General features: G+C 45.5%; 1 protein-coding gene across 2 annotated transcripts in view; it reads right to left on the bottom strand.

Moving 5' to 3' along the window:
• kiaa0586 (KIAA0586 ortholog) overlaps positions 1-20,904 on the bottom strand; it is a 110,481-nt gene that overhangs the window by 17,088 nt on the left and 72,489 nt on the right. For both annotated transcript variants that reach the window (XM_055863913.1, XM_055863914.1), the window contains 7 exons: positions 20,706-20,868; positions 20,072-20,340; positions 19,779-19,855; positions 19,535-19,660; positions 18,925-19,117; positions 16,782-16,927; positions 13,361-13,454 (listed from right to left, as the gene is read on the bottom strand). In XM_055863913.1, the coding sequence (XP_055719888.1) occupies positions 13,361-13,454; positions 16,782-16,927; positions 18,925-19,117; positions 19,535-19,660; positions 19,779-19,855; positions 20,072-20,340; positions 20,706-20,868 (1,068 nt within the window). The remainder of the gene's footprint in view (positions 1-13,360; positions 13,455-16,781; positions 16,928-18,924; positions 19,118-19,534; positions 19,661-19,778; positions 19,856-20,071; positions 20,341-20,705; positions 20,869-20,904) is intronic.

The following is a 20,904-nucleotide window of genomic DNA, read 5'->3' as shown; positions in this document are numbered from 1 at the left end:
TGTGTAGTGGGCAATTGAGGGAGGGAGGGAGGGAGGGAGGGAGGGAGGGAGGGAGGGAGGGAGGGAGGGAGGGAGGGAGGGAGGGAGGGAGGAAGGGGAGAAGGGGCAGTTACAGGGAGAACAGACATGGATAATCCTTCTTCATTTAGAGAGCCCCTGCAGGCTGTTCCAAACCAACGCTACTGTACATCCATCTCTCTGACACACACACTCTTTAGAATGCAGCTACATACCAACAAACCAACCATATGAATCAATCAAAACGAGACATACAAATGTGGTGACCTGTGCTATTTTGAGAAAGACATTTAAGAAAAACCCAGAATAATAGAAAGGATTTACAGACTCGTCGTGACAAAAGGGTTGCTATGGCAACCTGTAACAGAAATCTTACCCGCTTTGAGAAACAACTGCTTTGTAGTAAATTCTGTGGCAAATTTCTAAATTCACTAGATCTTAAACCCAAAAGGGAAAAAAGTCCTGTTAACGTTAAATTGTTACAACCAAACACCTACTGTGATTTACTCACCAAATTGTAAATTGTTCATCTTGTTATGTGCAGAGGTACAGGCCCAAACATATAACAACATGAATATATACACAAATATTATGTACAGTCATCCTTATGAACACATTCACAAAGAACAGTCCTTCACAGCTTGGTGATTTTCCAGTATTTGGATTTGGCACTACACTAGACTAGGGGCCCTCTGAGACACCTACCTTCTATCCTCTCCCTTCATCAGAGGGGGCCAGATGTGACAGGGTTTAGTAATGAAACCTGATCCAGGTTGCATTCCAAATGGCACCCTATTCCCTTTAGAATGCACTATATTTCAACTATAAAGGGAATAGGGTGCCGTTTGAGACACATTAAGGGTTTAGTAGTGAAACTGAAAGCTGATCCAGAGTCAATATGACAGCCTGCTTTGGACCTGATAGATGGAAGGTGACCTGGGAGGGACAGTGTTCTCCAGGTAGGTACTACAACGTACTACAGTACCCAGGCTGTTAGGGCTCCATACGTCTGTGGGTCTGTCCGTTTGGGCTCAGATCACAGCATATGGTGTCATTCCAGACCGACGACATTGTAGTGGCGCAGCGAGCAGCAACCAATGGCTGCGTAACACGTCGTCGACTGAGCAATTGGGCATCAGATGGCTGAATCATATGACGGTTGGTGAGCTGATATGTTAAACACCTATCAATGCGTTGTGAAATGTGGCAGGTGTCTGACCCCGCAATGTAGTCAGCCTGGAACACGGGCCATATCTGGAGAAGAGGGTCATCCAGGGCCTGTGGGCAGAACGCCCAGTCCCCCCCCCCAACAACCATCTGGGATCAGAACAGGGGAACAGGGGAGTAGGACATCTGTCTACTCTGTACACATCCACTTTAATGATCTTGGATGGGAAATGAACAAACGCAGCAGTTTGGATCTCTCAGTGTGTCTCAAACGGCTCCCTATTCTCTATATAGTGCATAGGGCTCTGGTCATAAGCACTACATTATAAAGGGAATAGGGCACCCTCTGTCTGATTAATCATTTGAACGTTTTACTTATTTAGGACTGGTGCTGTAAAGGCGGTATAACTAATACCAGGATCCTTTTAGCGATTGCCCAGTTAGTGACAGATTCATAAACTGAATTGCAGTGAATTTCCATTCATTGGTTTTGCAGCCGAGCTAGTTTAGAGACTAAGCAATGGAACAGCAACATGCCGTTTTAATAAGGAGGACTACAGCGTTACGTGTGTGTGTGTGTGTGTGTGTGTGTGTGTGTGTGTGTGTGTGTGTGTGTGTGTGTGTGTGTGTGTGTGTGTGTGTGTGTGTGTGTGTGTGTGTGTGTGGTGTGGGGTAACACAGTCAGTCTTCTGTGGCTCATTATTGGTCTATAATCCAATCCACACTGATGGTCACCTAACCTCTGAGCTTTGAATTGTGTTCCAACATGGCTTCAGTCAGTCAATTGGGCTGGACTGGGCAGTGTGTGTGTGGGGGTCTCTGTGCGGGTGTCCGTGTGAGGGAGTTGGCCCAGTGATTGGTGAATGGGCAGTGGCTCAGCTCAGAGTATGGCTCTGTTATGTTTATTAGGCAGCGCTAGCTGTAGCTTTAGTACAGGACAGGACAGACAAAGGTGATAGATTCAAGATGCTGCCTGAGTTATGGTGGTGGTAGTGTTGGGGGGGGGGGGGGGGCTTTGATATGAGATAGGGAGAAAGGGAGGGAGCTGCCTGGAGGGAGAAGAAGAGAGAGGGGGATTGGCTTGGAGCTAAAGCAGAGCTTAATGTAAACCAGATGAGGAGAGGAGTCTCTAAAACAAAAGACAACCCAGAGTTCAGCCAGGAAGCCTGCCCAGGCAGCCAGCACCCCCCACTGCACCATCACCTACTAATCTTCACGTTACACAGGCTGACTTCCAGCAAAGTAAGGCTAAGGAGGGTTGATTACTTTCGGGATAAACCAGGGTATGTATCTTATTTCGAGGGAAAATAATGTTTTCTAACTAATCCAGTTAGCTAAGAGGCCCTCTGTAGCTTCGCTAACAACAGTCATGCTGCTACTGGTGTAGCTAACTTCCTAACTATTTAAACAGTCTGCACACCAAACGGCACCCTATTCCCTTTATAGCGCACCCTACCCTGGTCAAAAGTAGTACACTATATACAGAACCGGGTGCCATTTGAGACGCATCCCTCGACTCCCATGAGAGAGACATGCCATATTGCCTCATGGAAATTTTGATGACCCACCACATCTGCCTCTGCCTGGACTCTCTTTCGGCCGACATCAAACAGAGAGAGAGAACGGGGGGGGGGGGGGGGGGGCAACCCTGTCAGACATGGCTGAACTGAAAGAAGAGCTCTTCTTAAACCTGGCTGCTCCTCCACCTGCCTGTGAAAGCAGAGCCCCTGTCCTTCTGGCGCGTGGCTTAGCACCCAGGGGCCTGCAGGGGCCCGGCCCGTCTGGGGGCCCCGCTGATCAAAGCCCCACGGCCAGGGGAATCGGGGAAGCATCCCATCTCCGGCGCCCAGATGAAGGGCCAGGGGTGAAGAGGTGAGGCCTATCAGTGGCATGATACGGCCGGGACCTATTCGACAACAGGAACTTGGGTTTCACTGACGTCTCCATCTGTGCGAGGAACATTATCTATAACCGCTCCCTCTCTTCATCCCTCCCCCTTCTCTCACCCGCCCCCCCTCCCCCCATAGCATGCTGCGGAGGATGAGAACGCCGCAGAGATACGGTTCAGGCATCACAGCAGAGGCATGGCCAATCTTCAAAAACCTAATGGAAATACCACATTTCCTAGGTCACCCACCGGCAATATAGTTGGTCATTTCACAACGTCAAAAGTTTTTTAATGATTTCGGCATGATTTAAGAAGCTCTTTTAAGTTGATGGGGATTCGGTTCAAATAAACCGCATGTGTTGTAAAATTCAGACCTGTGTTCTTGTGAGACCGTCGGTTAATAACTACCCTATGAAAACAGAAGTGTGTGCAGCTGCTATGTATGAAATTATCTATCTACCAGACAATACCAGGGAGGATCACAGCAATTAACAGTGAATCTGACACACGGTTCCTCAGTACTTTGGCCCTTGTTCAGGCTCTGCTTTAGCAATTAACAGGACTTACAAAGCCTACTGGCAGGGGTGAGGAGAAGCAATCTGTTGCATTGTCAATCTGCAACCTATACCCAATTTAGTGCACTATTTTTAACCAGGACCAGTCACTGAGGACCCTGGTTGGTCGGTAAAGAAATGTAAACGCGTGGTGGAATCTTTGGCAGACACAATAAAATGATATGCCTGGGCTGGTCAAGCCATTAGGAATGCCTAACGCTCCCTCGGCTTGAGTCAACAACATTCTGTCTGCGTCCCAAATACTATTCTCTATATAGCACACTACTTTTGACAGGAGACCAATGGGCCATGGTCGAAAGTAGTGAACTATAAAGGGAATAGGATGCTATTTGGGACGCAACATATTCTCTCTCTGATATTGTCTCACATGCCCTGCTACCTGCAGCTGTTGCCTGTTAGACATACCAGTGCAGCTGTGGAGGGTGGAGGATGAAACCAGGCCTGAATACATAGGATGTTTCCCAAATGGCAACCTACTCCCTATACAGCACACTACTTCTGACCAGGGCCCATTGGTCTCTGGTCAAAAGTAGTGCACTATATGGGGAATAGGATGTCATTTGGGACACATCCATAGTGTTCTCCCCCTCATGTAAGGCCAGGCAGCTACCAGAGCAGACAAGATAAATGGACTAAATATATCGAACTCCCAACAGACAGAAAGCACAGTGCTCTGTTGATTAGCTGAGCCACGCAATGGTTGTCTACGAGGCTAGACCATTGTTCAGGCTTGCTGGAGATTTCTCTAGGCCTTTAGATCTTTTTCAATACGGGTGTGACTTATAGCTGATGCAGAATATTGTAGGTCACAAGCATGCATCATGTGGTGCTGAAAAAAAATTGGAGGATAGGTGGAACTCTTTATATTTCATCTCCTCCTAAAATTTATAAAAAACTAACCGTAGGTTGGGAATCTATTATTGCATTTGAAAGGGGAAGATAGCTAAGGGACGGTTTCCCAGACACAGATTAGGCCTAGTACTTAAAAGGTCTTTCAATGGAGAATGTCCATTGAGAATGCTTTTTAGTCCTGGATTAGGCTTAATCTGGAACTGGGAAACCGGCTCTAATAGGACTTCCACAGCCTACTGGCAGGGGTGAGGAGATATCTGCTGCATAGTGAGTCTGCATCCCAAATGGAAACCTTTACAGCTACAGAAGCCTTACAGTAAAAGGGTTTTGGGCAGTTGTTTTTTTTTAACCAGTCAATGACTCTGACACGGTAGATGGAGCAACAATAATTGAGGAAGTCTTCTGACACTTGTGGGTGAAACCACAATTGGAAAAGACTAAATGAGGTCATTGGGACGTCTCAAATCTGACGTCACCCCTTTGAAGTTGAAATTTAAAATGGTTACGGTTAAGGGTAGGGACGTCCCAAGGATACCAGATAGCACTAACCAACCAAAATCCCTCACTGACATTACACACAAACTGTATACAAGACTCAACACATCAAGTTCAACAGTGGAGTCTCTTTGAATGTGTGTTCCCATGTGCTGACCATTGTGACAGCGTTTGCCTGCAGTGTGACCGGGGAGTGAACTGGTGCTGCAGTCAGTGTCTCTAGGTCAGATAATGGGAGAAGGAGAACACAGTCAACCGTGAAGATAAACATACTACATGAGCGCTGATGTCGCACTCAATAACCTCGGGGGAACGACTCATCGTAGCGCCACAGAGAAAGAGAGTGTTGGAGGGCATTCTCGTTCTCCCGGTCTGTCAAAACATCAGTTTAACAGGAGAACAATCAGTGAAGGAGGCAGTTGTGGTTGGTGAGCGAGGCAGCAGAATGACAAATAGAGTTTGGCTTTTCACTGTTGTTTGGGGCTAGCAGCTAGCTAGCTGGTCATCCTCTTTTCACTGTTGTTTTGGGCTAGCAGCTAGCTAGCTGGTCATCCTCTTTTCACTGTTGTTTTGGGCTAGCAGCCAGCTAGCTGGTCACCATCTGCCTGTAGGACATGCCACGAGTAGAGCAGCATTGACTTTCTCTAACTCTTTCTCGCTGTCTCTCAAACTCGCTCTCTCCAACTCATCATGTCTCTATCCAACTCCAGCCTCTGTTCGCCGGGCGCCGATGACGTGGATGTCGATTAAGGCAGCTCCCCACACCTCTCTGATTCAGTGGGGTTGGGTTAAATGCGGAAGACCCATTTCAGTTGAATGCATTCAGTTGTACAACTGACTAGGTATCCCCCTTTCTTTACCCTCTTTCTCCCACTCTCTCTCTCTCTCTCTTTTGTTCGCTCTCTCTCTCTCCTTTGTTCTCTCTCTCTTTTGTTCTCGCTCTCTCTCTCTTTTGTTCTCGCTCTCTCTCTTTTGTTCTCTCTCTCTCTCTCTCTCTGGAGTTTGACTCATGTGGACCAAGTTAAGGACTTCTGCATTTGTTACAGAGACTTTCAGAGCTGACATGATTTCTTAATTAAGTTCTCGTGAGCGCTGTGGTCTGCAGTGGTGATTCATGTAACCATGAGCCTGGCTGCTAGATAGAAGAACAACCAGGAACAACCTTCTCCATTGTGCAGATGCTTGGATGCATCCCAAATGGCATCCTATTCCCTATATAGTGCACTACTTTTGATATAACACTTCAAGGGCAACACTAAAATGCAGGGGTTTACACAGAAGGAGCTCCATGTTTTCCATACCCAGTAGCAGAGGAGGCTGCTGAGGGGAGGACGGCGCATAATAATGGCTGGAACGGAGTGAATAGAATGGCATCAAACACATGGAAACCATGTGTTTGGTGTATTTGATACCTTTCTGCTCCAGCCATTCCCACGAGCCTGTCCTCCCCAGTTCAGGTGCCACCAACCTCCTGTGCGCAGTAGTGCCCGGACTGTTGGCAGACTACGTCAGAGAACCTGGCTTGTCTTTTGTTGGTTTAGCAGCGGGATTTGATCATTGTTACTCCACTTCCTGCTAACCAATACAACAACACAGTGAAATCCCCCTTAAGACCAGAGTAGCAATGTCCATCTTGTCTGGCCTCAATTCTAAAGAGGAGCCAGTCCGGCCAGCCAACGCTGCTGATAAACATGTTTGTGCTAACACTGTCAATGACAAAGAGGCAGTGTTTGGCTGAAAATGCAGGACTCAACACGAGCGTGGACGATAAACAGGCTCCCATCGTGCTTTAGAATTGTTTCCCACCCATTCCTGTCAGCTTGTTGTAAGCGTGTCGCCCTTTTCCACATAACTCAGTATCTAGGGAGGTTGACTGAATTAAATTGGGTTAGAATTGGGTTGAAGCTAGGTTAAACACATTTAAGCGCAGCGAGTCTGTTGTGTTTGTTGAAACGACAAAAGGTTCTCTTGGCTATCGGCCAGGGGAGAGAGAGTTGTTTAAAATAAGGAACCTAACTTGTGTATCTTTCACTTCAAAGTAGGAGGGCAGACATCCACTCTGCTACAGGGTAAATAATCATTCCTCCCTGGGAGAACCATGAATAGCCATAAACCTATACACTGTTTGTCTAAGGCGGTGTCCCAAATGGCGCCCTACTATTCCCTATATAGTGAACTACTTTTGACCAGAGCCCAATGGGCCATGGATGAAAGTAGTGCACTATGTAGGGAATTAAGTGCCATTTGACACAACCCCTGTGTCTAAATATGTACTGTTTGTTTGCTTTAGCAAAGACTGCTGCCTGGCTGAGTGGAAAAAACCCAGCAGCCAGACTAATCTCTCAGCAAGAAAAAAAACACTAATATCCAAACAGTCAGGGAGATCAGTGGGAAGAGTTAGTTCAATTTACTCAAAGTCATGAGTAAACATTGATGAACTGTAACAAGGCATAGTCAGATAAACAATGGTAAATCAATATAGGAAAAACAGAGTGGCGCCTCAAAGGGCTTAGGCCTAAAATCCTACAAACATCACACTGTGCAATGTCTGCAAATAACGTCCTCAAATATTCCCATTTCGATAAATGACTTTGTGTCACAAATGGCACCCTATCCCAACAGTGTTGTCAACTCAGTGGTGCTGCTGTGGTAATTCATCCTACAGCAGCTAGTGTTGTGAACTGGGGGGCTGACGGACTGTTAATTACAGATCCCAGCTCAGAAGCACATCAGCTAAATGAGGATTAACTGGAGAGAGGGAGAGAGCTCTTTGAAAGTGAAAACTCCTTGAGCGAGTCGGTGTGGTGTGTTTTGATCCTGACGATGAAAACATAACTGAAGCTTGGAAACAGTTTAGGTTCTATATCCGTATGGTGTTCTTCTAGTGAGCCTGTTAGATATAGACCTCTACACTTCATCTGCTGCCAATGACGCAGGACGGTAGGGAGGGGAAAGTAGACCCCCGCTCCCCCGTCGCACCTCCCCATACACACATACTATACAGTAGGTCCACATCACAGAAAACAGACAAGTGTTCAGCCAAGTTGGTCTGGCTTCAGGGCAGGAAAGGGCTGACTAGTACAGGACCACAGCAAAATAGTCATTTATACAGTTTTCGTCCAGACGCAACATAAGAAAACATTCATCCTGAAAAATGTATACCATTTAGTGCCAGCAGAACACCCCCTTTCCTCATAAATAGTACAGTCCAGTACTTCCTGGTGCTAATAAAGGTATCGTTTGCAGTACGGATCATTGTGTGTCAAAATGAAGCTAAAACAATATACCATTTCTTGGTCCTTTTTATTCAAGCTTGCATTCAGTAGTATCTTTGCCATACATAACAACAACAACTGTGGATGTATCCTTTAAGACAACTGCAAGCCATGGTTATATAAAGTCTCATTCACTATGATCTTGTTACACTCCAGTGCCTGGAGTGAACACTTAACTGAGGCAGGGAGACAGACAGTGCATCCACTCTGACCATATATCCTATATAGTTTCTTATTGCTTTCCGACCTGTAAATAGAACCTGCATCCTAAATGGGACACTACATCCCCCATAGGGCTGTGGCCAAAAGTAGTATCGTATATAGGGAATAGGGGGCCATTTGGGACTCAAGCCACAGTTAAAGCAATGAGAGACGCCGGACAGACAACCTTCACTGTGTCACGTCCAGTCTAAATGATTAGGCTACAGTACACATTGAATCAGACCATTGGCCCATCTATAGCACGGAGGGAGGCAGGACAGGAGGCGACAGCTTACTGGTCTTGGGGCATACATAAGAGAATTCAGGCCTCTGTCACTCAGTACACTAGCTCCAATCAGGTCCTAGACTACGTCCCAAGTGGCACCTTATTCCCTATCTAGTGCACTACTTTTGACCAAAAGTAGTCAAAAGTAGTGCACTATATAGGGAATAGAGTGCCATTTGGGACATAATCCTAGTGTAGTGCCTTGACAATACCTTTAAATGCAGTTCCTCATTGAACCAAGTAATGAACGGCCAGTAAAATGTTTTATTTTATTTTAATGGCTTTTTTTATGGGAATGGCATTTTTATTTTACCATTCAAATCAAAGCCCCCTGTTGTTGACTGAGTTCAGTTTCCCCAAGTAAAGCTAGAGCACAACATATATGTTAGCTGCAAAGGCGTCAGTTGAGTTGTCCCTTTCAATTCAGGCTTGTGTTTTCTTCCCTAACAACAAGTAGCTACAACGACTAGACAACTGGGGGGAGAAGAAAGGGTTGAAGGCGCTGAGGCGATAAACAGAAACGAAACGAGAAACATTAACATGCAGGTGGAAGCTTTGCTCTTTCCCCCATCCCTCATCTCACTGGTCCATCAAATTACTGCTGAAACAAAATCCCTACAGCGACGCAGTGAGAGACAAAGCACACTGACATTCAACACAGCTACAGAAATATCCAAACACAGAATGAATTACTTTAACAAATTCGGCTGAGGGCTTCTGCTGGCCATCACAAAATACCCAACATGGACGGTAGCTAGTTATCATCACAGACTCACAGGCTTAAAGGACAGGCAGGGAAAGTGTTTGATTTAAGATGAAAAGCAGATAAGGAAAACTAATCCAACTGATACCAGATAAAGTTTGATACAATTTCAGATACACAATGAACCATTAGATATGAGGGCACAAGATCAAGCCGAGAGATTCTTACAGCTTCCTAGGATTTAAGATGATAGTTTGAATCCCAAATGGCACCTATTCTCTATATAGTGCACTGGGGCCCATAGGGCTCTGGTCAAAAGTAGTGCACTATGTAAGGTGCCATTTGGGACAAATAAAGTGAAGAAAGCAGGCAGAGACAGCCATTAGCCAGCACAATAAAGGCTCCAGTAAGCAGTTTGGACTGGCTTCCACTGGCCAACATGGTGACATGCATGTTCTCTCGCATTAACAAACACATGGAAGGCAAATGCTTTTACAGCAGCAGTAAGCACCCAGTGCCTACTAGCCTACTAGGAAGCTAAAGCTCGGTATGCATTTTTACATTTACAGTTTTGTCATTTAGCAGACATTCTTATCCAGAGCGACTTACATGCGTCCCAAATGGCACCCAATTCTCGACATTGTTCACTACTTTTGACCACACGGGAGCCATTTAAAAGGCCCAGTGCAGTCGAAAACGTGATTTTCCTGTGTTATATTTACTTTTTCCACACTATGAAGTTGGAATTGTGAACATTTTGATATTGCTCTTTTAGTGTAAGAGCTGTTTGAAAAGACCATCTGAAATTTCAGCCTGTTTTGGTGAGATGGAGTTTTGGCCTGCATGGTGACATCACCAGGCGGTAAATTAGTTAATAGACCAATAAGAAAGAGAGTTCCAAACGTCTCTGCCAATAACAACTAGTTTTCAGTTTTCCCCTCCCCACTCAGACCACTCCCAGAAAGTCCTAGCTAAATTCTTTGAGAAATTGCTTCTTTTTGACTGTTTTAATGAAAACAATCACTGTAGGCTACTTAAATTGTTACCCAGAAATGATTTGATATTGAGATTAAAAAAAACAGCTGCATTGGACCTTTAAGACAAAGCCCATGAGGATCCTCTTCATTCAGCAGTGTTAATACTACGTTCTCCATTATCCTTCACTGTTCCTCTCTTTTAGATTGGATTAGTCTACCTAATCTCAAGCAGTGACACTGCTTCACTCCCAGAGGCTCTCTCCCACAGATATACAATAACATTACAGTACCCCTGCTCCTCTTTACGCCAATGGTGTGTCCCAAATGGTACATTATATGTCGTGCACTACCTTTGACCAGAGAGAGTTATTCCACTATACAGTGCATTAGGAAAGTATTCAGACCCCTTGACTTGATCCACATTTTGTTACGTTACAGACTTATTCTAAAATGTATTAAATAAAACAATTTCTCAGCAATCTACACACAATACCCCATAATAACAAAGCGTAAACCAGGTTTTTAGAACTGTTTGCAAATGTATAAAAAAACAAAAAACAGAATTACCTTATTTACATAAGTATTCAGACACTTTGTTATGAGACTCGAAATTGAGCTCAGGTGCATCCTGTTTCCATTGATCATCCTTGAGATGTTTCTACAACTTGATTGGTGTCCACCTGTGGTAAATTAAATTGATTGGACATGATTTGGAAAGGCACACACCTGTATATATAAGGTCAGGTATATAATTATAAGGTATATAATTGTCTGTAGAGTTCCAAGACAGGATTGTGTCGAAGCACAGATCTGGGGAAGGGTACCAAAACATTTCTGCAGCATTGAAGGTCCCCAAAAACCCAGTGGCCTCCATCCTTCTTCAATGGAAGAAGTTTGTAACCACCAAGACTAGTGAGAATCGAGGCAAAGATGAACGGAGCAAAGTACAGAGAGATCCTTGATGAAAACCTGCTCCAGAGCGCTCAGGACCTCAGACTGGGGCGAAGGATCACCTTCCAACAGGACAATGACCCTAAGCACACAGCCAAGACAACGCAGTAATGGCTTCGGGACAAGTCTCTGAATATCATTGAGTGGCTCCGCCAGAGCCCAGACTTGAACCCGATCGAACATCTCTGGAGAGACCTGAAAATAGCTGTGCAGCAATGCTCCCCATCCAACCGGACAGAGCTTGAGAGGATCTACAGAGAAGAATGGGAGAAACTCCCCAAATACAGGTGTGCCAAGTTTGTAGCGTCATACCCCGAGTGGCGCAGCGGTCTAAGGCACTGCACCTGAGTGCTACAGGCGTCACTACAGACACCCTGGTTCGAATCCAGGCCTTGAGATTGGGAGTCCCATAGGGCGGTGCACCATTGGCCCAGTGTCGTCTGGGTTTGGCTGGTGTAGGCCGTCATTGTAAATAAGAATTTGTTCTTAACTGGCTTGCCAAGTTCAATAACAATAAAAGACTTGAGGCTGTAATCACTGCCAAAGGTGCTTCAACAAAGTACTGAGTAAAGGGTCTGAATACTTATGTAAATGTGATATTCAAGTTGTTTATTTTATAAAATTGTCAACATTTCGACAAACCAGTTTTTGCTTTTTCATTATGGGGTATTGTCTGCAGATTGCTGAGGAAAACAACAATTGAATCAATTTTAGAATAAGGCTGTAACCTAACCAAATGTGGAAAAAGTCAAGGGGTCTGAATACTTTTATGAAGGCACTTTATAGGGCGTGGTTCCCCACCTGGCTGCCTCTGGGACAAATTTTGCCCACGAGTGGTTTTATTTGGACAAAAGACTGTAAAAACACCAGGAAATCAACTCCAAGTGATGAGAATTTTGGAAATCTGTTCCCAAGTATTCCCACGCATAATAGAGAGACGTGATTGTATACGGTTTGAAATTATTATGTTTTGGTCAAATATTTTATATCTGTTTGGGATTCTTGGGGTCAAATTGCAGTCTACAAATTACGTTCCGGCCCCTCGACCATCCGCCCGAGAAAAAAAACGTCCCGCGGCAGAATCTAGTTGATGATCGCCGATTTATTTATTTATGTCACCTTTACTTAACCAGGTAGGCTAGTTGAGAACAAGTTCTCATTTACAACTGCGACCTGGCCAAGATAAAGCAAAGCAATTCGACACATACAACACAGAGTTACACATGGAATAAACAAACATTGGCAGCAGAGAACTGGAAGCAAAGGAGGCCAAAGGAGTATAGGGCATAGGGTGCCATTTGAGATGCAGGCTATTTTTTCAGTCACTCCATGTCTATCCTCCCTTCCTCCATGCTGAGTGACTCTAATGCCATCTCCTCTCTCCTCACTGAGGTGTGTCCAGCCCCATGTACAATATTGACTTTTAAAGCACGGACTTGAGCAGTTCCTAGCCCCCTGTGGTCTAGATGTAGCTAGGGAGGACAGGACACAACAGTGATGTCAGGCAAAAATGATTTCACCCTCTCTGGGAGAACAACTGCAGTGACCTGACGGAGACAAAGGAAAAGAAAAGGAGAGGGGAGGGGAGGAGAAAAGGAGAGGGGAGGAAGTTGAAGTGCAGACCACACAGATACACTTGTGCCATCTGGTGGTCAGAGGAGAACAAAGGGACACCCGATGGTCGACCCACGTCGTTGTATGTTGGCTTCTCAAACACATTGTTTGTGTCTAAGATGTACCCATTTTTTCCATAAGATGTACCCATTTTCTCCATAAGATGTACCCATTTTTTCCATAAGATGTACCCATTTTTTACAAAGCTTTCAGATGGATTTGTGGTCTCTCCCAATAACGTGCCACATCATCCCCTTTACAATAATCAATTAGAATGTTTTTACATTGTAGCATTGGTGAGACCAATTGAATGAATGAACACAGTTCTATCAATAAAACTGGACTTGAGCAACCATACCTGGTTTCTCTGACGTCTCTCCATTAGTCTTTTGAAACTGCCTGACCAGGATGGGAGCAGGTCTGGGAGCTGGAGGACAAGACAACTCAGTTGCCTAAACATAGAGGAGAGGTAACACAATAAATACGAGACTGGTTCAGAGCCTGGTTCCTCTCTAGGTTTCTTCCTAGGTTCCAGCCTTTCACGGGAGTTTTTCCTAGCCACCATGCATTGCTTGCTCTGGGGTTTTAGGCTGGGTTTCTGTGTAAGCACTTTGTGACACCTACAATACGTACATCTACAGATGAAGTCGGAAGTTTACATACACTTAGGTTGGAGTCATTAAAATTCGTTTTTCAACCACTCCACAAATTTCTTGTTAATTAACAAACTATAGTTTTGGCATGTCAGTTAGGACATCTACTTTGTGCATGACACAAGTAATTTTTCCAACGATTGTTTACAGACAGATTATTTCACTTACTATTCACTGTATCACAATTCCAGTGGGTCAGAAGTTTACACATTTATTCCTGATTATTATTTGACCATGCTTGTCATTTATGAACATTTTGAAAATCTTGGCTCTCTCTAATTTTCTCCTTCTCTCTTTCTTTCTCTCGGAGGACCTGGGCCCTAGGACCATGCGTCGGGACTGCCGCCCGTGGTGACTCCTTGCTGTCCCCAGTCCGCCTGGCCTTGCTGCTATTCCAGTTTCAGCTGTTCTGCCTGCGGTTATGGAACCGCCACCTGTCCCAGACCTGTTGTTTTTCAACTCTTAATGATCAGCTATGAAAAGCCAACTGAAAATTATTCATGATTATTATTTGACCATGCTTGTCACTTATGAACATCTTGGCATAGTTCTGTTATAATCTCCACCCGGCACAGCCAGAAGAGGACTGGCCACCCCTCATAGCCTGGTTCCTCTCTAGGTTTCTTCCTAGGTTTTGGCCTTTCTAGGGAGTTTTTCCTAGCCACCGTGCTTCTACACCTGCATTCTAGCTGTTTGGGGTTTTAGGCTGGGTTTCTGTACAGCACTTCGAGATATTATCTGATGTACGAAGGGCTATATAAAATAAAATTGATTGAATTGATTGACATACACTAAGTTGACTGTGCCATTAAACAGCTTGGAAAATTCCAGAAAATTATGTCATGGCTTTAGAAGCTTCTGATAGGCTAATTGACATAATTTGAGTCAATTGGAGGTGTACCTGTGGATGTAGTTCAAGGCCTACCTTCAAACTCAGTGCCTCTTTTCTTGACATCATGGGAAAATCAAAAAAAATCAGCAAAGACCTCAGATTTTTTTTTGTAGACCTCCACAAGTCTGGTTCATCCATGGGAGCAATTTCCAAACGCCTGAAGGTACCACGTTCATCTGTACAAACAATAGTACGCAAGTATAAACACCATGGGACCACGCAGCCCTCATACCGCTCAGGAAGGAGACACGTTCTGTCTCCTAGAGATGAATGTACTTTGGTGCGAAAAGTGCAATTCCAGGCCAGAACAACAGCAAAGGACCTTGTGAAGAAGCTGGAGGAAACAGGTACAACAGTATCTATATCCACATTTAAACGAGGCCTATATTGACATAACCTGAAAGGCCGCTCAGTAAGGAAGAAGCCACTGCTCCAAAACCGCAAAAAAAAGCCAGACTACGGTTTGCAACTGCACATGGAGACAAAGATTGTACTTTTGGAGAAATGTCCTCTGGTCTGATGAAACAAAAATAGAACTGTTTGGTCATAATGACCATCGTTATGTTTGGAGGAAAAAGGGGGAGGCTTGCAAGCCGAAGAACACCATCCCAACCATGAAGCACGGGGGTGGCAGCATCATGTTGTGGGGGTGTTTTGCTGCAGGAGGGACTGGTGCACTTCACAAAATAGATGGCATCATGGGGAAGGGAAATTACGTGGATATATTTAAGCAAGAACTCAAGACATCAGTCAGGAAGTTAAAGCTTGGTCGCAAATGAGTCTTCCAAATGGACAATGACACCAAGCATACTTCCAAAGTTGTGGCAAAATGGCTTAAGGACATCAAAGTCAAGATATTGGAGTGGCCATCACAAAGCCCTGACCTCAATCCTATAGAAAATTTGTGGGCAGAACTGAAAAAGCGTGTGCGAGCAAGGAGGCCTACAAACCTGACTCAGTTACACCAGCTCTGCCAGAAGAAATGGGCCAAAATTCACCCAACTTATTGTGGGAAGCTTGTGGAAGGCTACCTGAAACATTTGACCCAAGTCAAACAATTTAAAGGCAATGCTACCAAATACTAATTGAGTGTATGTAAACTTCTGACCCACTGGGAATGTGATGAAAGAAATAAAAGCTGAAATAAATAATTCTCTCAACTATTATTCTGACATTTCACATTCTTAAAATAAAGTGGTGATCCTAACTGACCTAAAACAGGGAATCTCTACTTAGATTAAATGTCAGGAATTGTGAAAAACTGAGTTTAAATGTATTTGGCTAAGGTGTATGTAAACTTCCAACTTCAACTGTCGGTAGGGTAGACATTGTATTCGAAGGAGATCAGACGACAACAGAAAGCAGAGGAGGAAGCCAACACATTGTTATTATGTCTCCATTTAAGAAGAGTAATCCCAAAACCCACACATGGGCTGCATCCAGATCTGGTATCCCGACTGATGAGCGTGTTTCACGTGTCAACACTCAACAATAGAGTCCACTTTGATATCTATCCTCCTTTTGTATGTTTATTATATATTTAGTAAGCAAGCATTTCACTGTAAAGTCTACACCTGTTGCATTTGGCGCATGTGGAGGCAGGACACGGGGCAAAAAAATTCAACTGGTTGTTGTTTGTCACTGTCAACACTCAACACCAGACAATACTGTATGGAGGCTGCTGCAGCCAGCCAATGATTCACACAGGAGGACATCTGCACCAGTTTTATAGAAGATAAAGGCTCGTCCCCAATGGCACCCCATTGCATACATAGGGAATAGTAAATCCTCCTGATCCTTCATATGGGACGCAGCCACAGCACATGGCTGTACTCTCTGTCTTGTCCTATGAGCCGAGTTGATATGGAAAAAGATGATCTGTTCTAAGAGATTAGGTTGCAATGCATCTTGGGTGAAAGAAGCACATTGGGTAATCCTTCTTACAGCTGTTGAAAGAGACTCTTCTCTTGTGCAAGTGTCCTCAAATCAACTATATCTTTAACAGAAACACAACATGGTGGAACCTTATCCTCACCTACCTAGCTGCCAAGAATAACACAGCGTGAAAGCCAGGTCTCTCTGTGTGTGTGTGTGTGTGTGTGTGTGTGTGTGTGTGTGTGTGTGTGTGTGTGTGTGTGTGTGTGTGTGTGTGTGTGTGTGTGCGCGCGCGCACGTGTGTATGTGTGCGTGCGTCAGAGCAGATGCTGTGTACAGTATAAATGTGTAATGCTTGCCTGTGGTGAACAGTGGGAGACGGAGTCCTCCATTGGTGGAGGTGACATTGAGGTGTCAGGCTGATTTGGCATCTCTGGCTCCACATCCAGGACTCTGATGTCAACTGGCCACTGGGTGTCCTGGAAGCTTGTTGCATCTGTAACATCTGTAGAAACACACTTTCATTCTTCCGTATCCAAGCCTAGCTAACATTTCCCCACTAATAGAGATATACAGTATCATGTAGAATTATAACATCAATGACTGCTGTGCATGCAACGTAGCCTCGAAAGGAGAGGGAGCCCTGTCACTTCAAACGCTCTCACAAGTCCAAACACAAGGCGTTGCTGTCTGAAAGTGTTTCCAGATGACACAAAGCCACACAAACAATGGTTTCTCTAGCCAAAACATGGGGTTTGACATGCTTTTCAGGATAAGCCACAACAGAGGGGTTGTCAAACTGTTTTACAGGCTCTGTGTCAGCTCAGTGATATTGTAATTGAGTCGCCAGTCTGTTGGTGTCAAGAGCTGCCCTAGGGGTTAAGAGCGTTAAGCCAAAAACGGAAAGGTCGCTGGTTTGAATCCCCGGGCCGACGAGATGAAAAATCTGTCTATGTGCCCTTGAGCAAGGCACTTAACCCTAATGCTCCTGTAAGTTGCTCTTGATAAGAGTGTCTGTTAAATTATTAAAAAGTAGGGTGCATCCCAAATTGCACCCTATAGAGTCCTATGGGCACTGTTCATAAGTAGTGCCAAACAGCTCCAGCTTGAGTGGAAAACAAAATGGCTTTGAGTTCTTCCTCTGTCATTAATACAGTCCCTGTCTTTTCTGCTTGGATTGCAGGGTACCCCCCCCCCCTTCTCTCTGGTCTGGTCTCCAAGCAACATTGGAGCTCTTTTTTACCGCGGGTCGAGTTGATTTTGAGTTGGGTAAATATTGGTTTTGGCCAACACAGGAAGAGGATAGGAATCTGCTATGAGGTTCTTCTGTCTGAGTGGACGCAGAACTTAGACACAGTGTCTAAAGAGCCATGTGAACACAGAGGAGCATTCACAACATGTGACCGACAACCGTAACAGAATCGCATGTTGCTTTTCGACCACTAAGTAAATATTACAGTATTCATTTCACGCTTTTTCATCCGGCTCTAAACTGGATATTTGTATAAACTGAAACACCAGTATGCAGGGTGTCAAACACTGATTAGTGCTAAGTTTTTACGAGAAGAGGCCTAGTTAAGAGTGGACATTATGGTTAACATACCAGGAATGGGAAACCGAGGACATCTCTAGTTCCCCTGCCATACTTGGTTATGATCACCACTATATATGTATATATTTATTTTTTAACCTTTATTTAACTAGGCAAGTCAGTTAAGAACAAATTCTTATTTTCAATGACTGCCTAGGAACAGTGGGTTAACTGCCTTGTTCAGGGGCAGAATAACAGATTTTTACCTTGTCAGCTCAGGGATTCGATAACCTTTCGGTTACCGGCCCAACGCTCTAACCACTAGGTTACCTGCCGCCCCTCCTCCTATATCATGTGAATCATCATCATCATCTTTATAAGAACCCTTATCCCACTTCCTTTTGTCTTTATTTGTAATTTCTAGTTCTGGGTTCTAGTAGTGCTGTATAAATTCAATGAATTACATGATTACATACTATATCTGGAAGGCAGACGACGTAAAGACACACACAGTCCCCCCACGAGGCAGCAGCAGCGGTTTTCCGCTGGCCTGGCCTCTCTGTGCTCCCAGCAGCCCCTGATGGAGAATCCAGGCTGTCTGATTTCCCCTATGACTCAGGATAACTCTCTCAGCACGGTGGCTCTGCTCTGTGGTGTCAACAGCTCTATTCCCCCTCTCCTCTCTTTCTCCTCCCCTGTTCCCTTCCCCTGTGTCCGTGCACACCATATCAACTCTTACGCTGTCTTGTATCTCTAGTACCCCTCTCCTCTCCTCATACACATAGCGATTCATTTTTAATGAGATAGAGAAGTCCGGTCGTAAGCCTGTCGTTTGTGGGTTCTGGTCCAGAGTTTTAAAAGGCAACATATTTTGTCATTTGAATCCAACAAGTATAAACCCCTAACTCCTTTAGGCAGGGGGAACAGAGGTCAAATGGAAAGAGAAACATTGCCGTGTGGTTCCAGGTCACCTGCTGACTGCAGGGTGAGCTGTCCTGGGGAGGAGACGTGTCCCTGTCTGGGGTTGGGCTCTGTCCCAGTCCTGGTCACTGTCCTGTTCCAGGGCTGGACAGTGAGGGAGTGTCCAGTCACTAGCCTCTCCCCTGCAGGATGCAGCCTGGGTCTCTGGCCTTCGCTGACCTCTCCCTCCTCCTCCCAGGACTCCTGGGGATTGGGGGGACACAGCAGTCATAGCTCACTGAGCTTGTGCAAAACATTTGGCTATGGTCTGCCATTCTGAACATGACCCTGCACTGCAAGGGCTTAATGCCTTGGCTGTTTGCTTGCGAATCACAATATTTTTTTATTCCAAGTCAGCATTAACCCAGTATTTTTGTACACTGTGCCAAAGCTTTTGCCTATATTGCATTTCATTGGATTTCCCTTGCATAAATGCTATGCACAAACACAATAAGGTCACCTTCCATTTTGGCATGCATTGACAAATGGGGAAAACCTGCCACCTAGAGGCATTACAATGTCACAACATGAAAAATGTCAGACAGGCATTCCATATAAGTAGAATCATGGACAGCAGTGACAACAGAGTGTTCCAGAGCAGTGCAGTAGTCTGATAGTTACCTCCGGGTCAGGGCGTGTCTGCGTGATGACCCCCTGGTCCATCTTAGCCAATAGAGACAGGATGGGGTCGTGGTGGGCCGGGATGACAGGCCTCCTCACCTGACCCTCACTGGGAGGGTCGTAGTCCTGAGTGACACAGAAAATGTAACGGTTAGCATGTTTGCTGTGTACGGGAGCCATTTGGACATTTGGAATAACAGCGTTATGCTAGTAAAAGAAAAGCAGTGGAGACTGTGCCACTCACCATGTCCTGAACCTCCTGCAGCGAGCTGGAGAAGCTGTTAATTAGATAGGGAACATAGAAGCCTTCCTCCTCAAAGGCTGGGTGGAAACAGAGGAAAAGGCATCAATGGGTTTGACATGATAATAGTCACACTATGATGACTATGGAGTTTACAATCTTAGGAACGGATGGCCTTTTGCAGACCACCCGACGTCTGAGGAAACCGTCAAGACACTCCCAAATAAGACCCAACACTGTGTGTATGTGTGTGTGTGTGTGTGTGTGTGTTGAGCTGCGTTGTCTATCCATCTCACCTCGTGCTGCTGCCGCCTGGCTATAGCTGAGGAGCAGCTCTCCCTCTGAGATGTGTCTAGCAGCCGCGTCTGTCCCAGTGACTGTGGAACTATTGCTGCTGCTGGTACTCTCCGACGACGACGAGGAGGAGGAGGGGAAAGTGGAGGGGGTCTGAGGCCCAGGTGGGGGTGGTGGAGTGGGGGAGCGGGGAGACAGGGTCTGGGGGCTGGAGGTTACAGGTGGGACTGGAGGCACACTGACAGGCTCCTCCTCAGCCACTGACATCACTCTGTAGAAAGAGAGAAGAGGGAGGAAAGGAGGGAGGGAGGGAAAGAAGGAGAGAGAGAAAGAGAGAGAGAAGAGATATTAGTAGGATGGGTGGTACTTGGTCAGGTTAAAACCAATAACCATCTATGTTCCAGGCCTGTGTGTTATCTTCGCATGTTCTTTGTAACTCTAACTGCATTGTAATCTCCTGACAGCAGGGGGGGCTGTGGTACAATACAACCACACCAAGCAGTGCATCCTACACTCTCCACTATGTACCCTTATTGCCTTCTGAGGGAGGTCCCCACGCCGTTCCACCATTCAGAAAGACAGACAGACATTCAGTCAGACAAACGGACAGTAGAATCAGCAGACAGGCAGACTCACAGTGGCTTGTTGTGCTTCTCCTGCTCCTCTACAGGGCAGTGGGGTTGCTCCTCAGCCAGGGGCAGCGATGCGTCTCCCCAGGGTCCGGCAGGGCCCGAGGGAGGGGACACCGCCAGGGGAGAGGGGTCTGGAGTGGTGACTGGGGTCACTATTGGCTCTGGGTCTGAGATCAAAGTGGAACAGAAATGTTCAGCATCTC

This window comes from Salvelinus fontinalis, chromosome 15 (assembly GCF_029448725.1).
Source record: "Salvelinus fontinalis isolate EN_2023a chromosome 15, ASM2944872v1, whole genome shotgun sequence".
Taxonomy (NCBI): Eukaryota; Metazoa; Chordata; class Actinopteri; order Salmoniformes; family Salmonidae; genus Salvelinus; species Salvelinus fontinalis.
The sequence above is the reverse complement of the archived record's forward strand: the minus strand, read 5'-3'. Positions and strand labels throughout refer to the sequence as shown.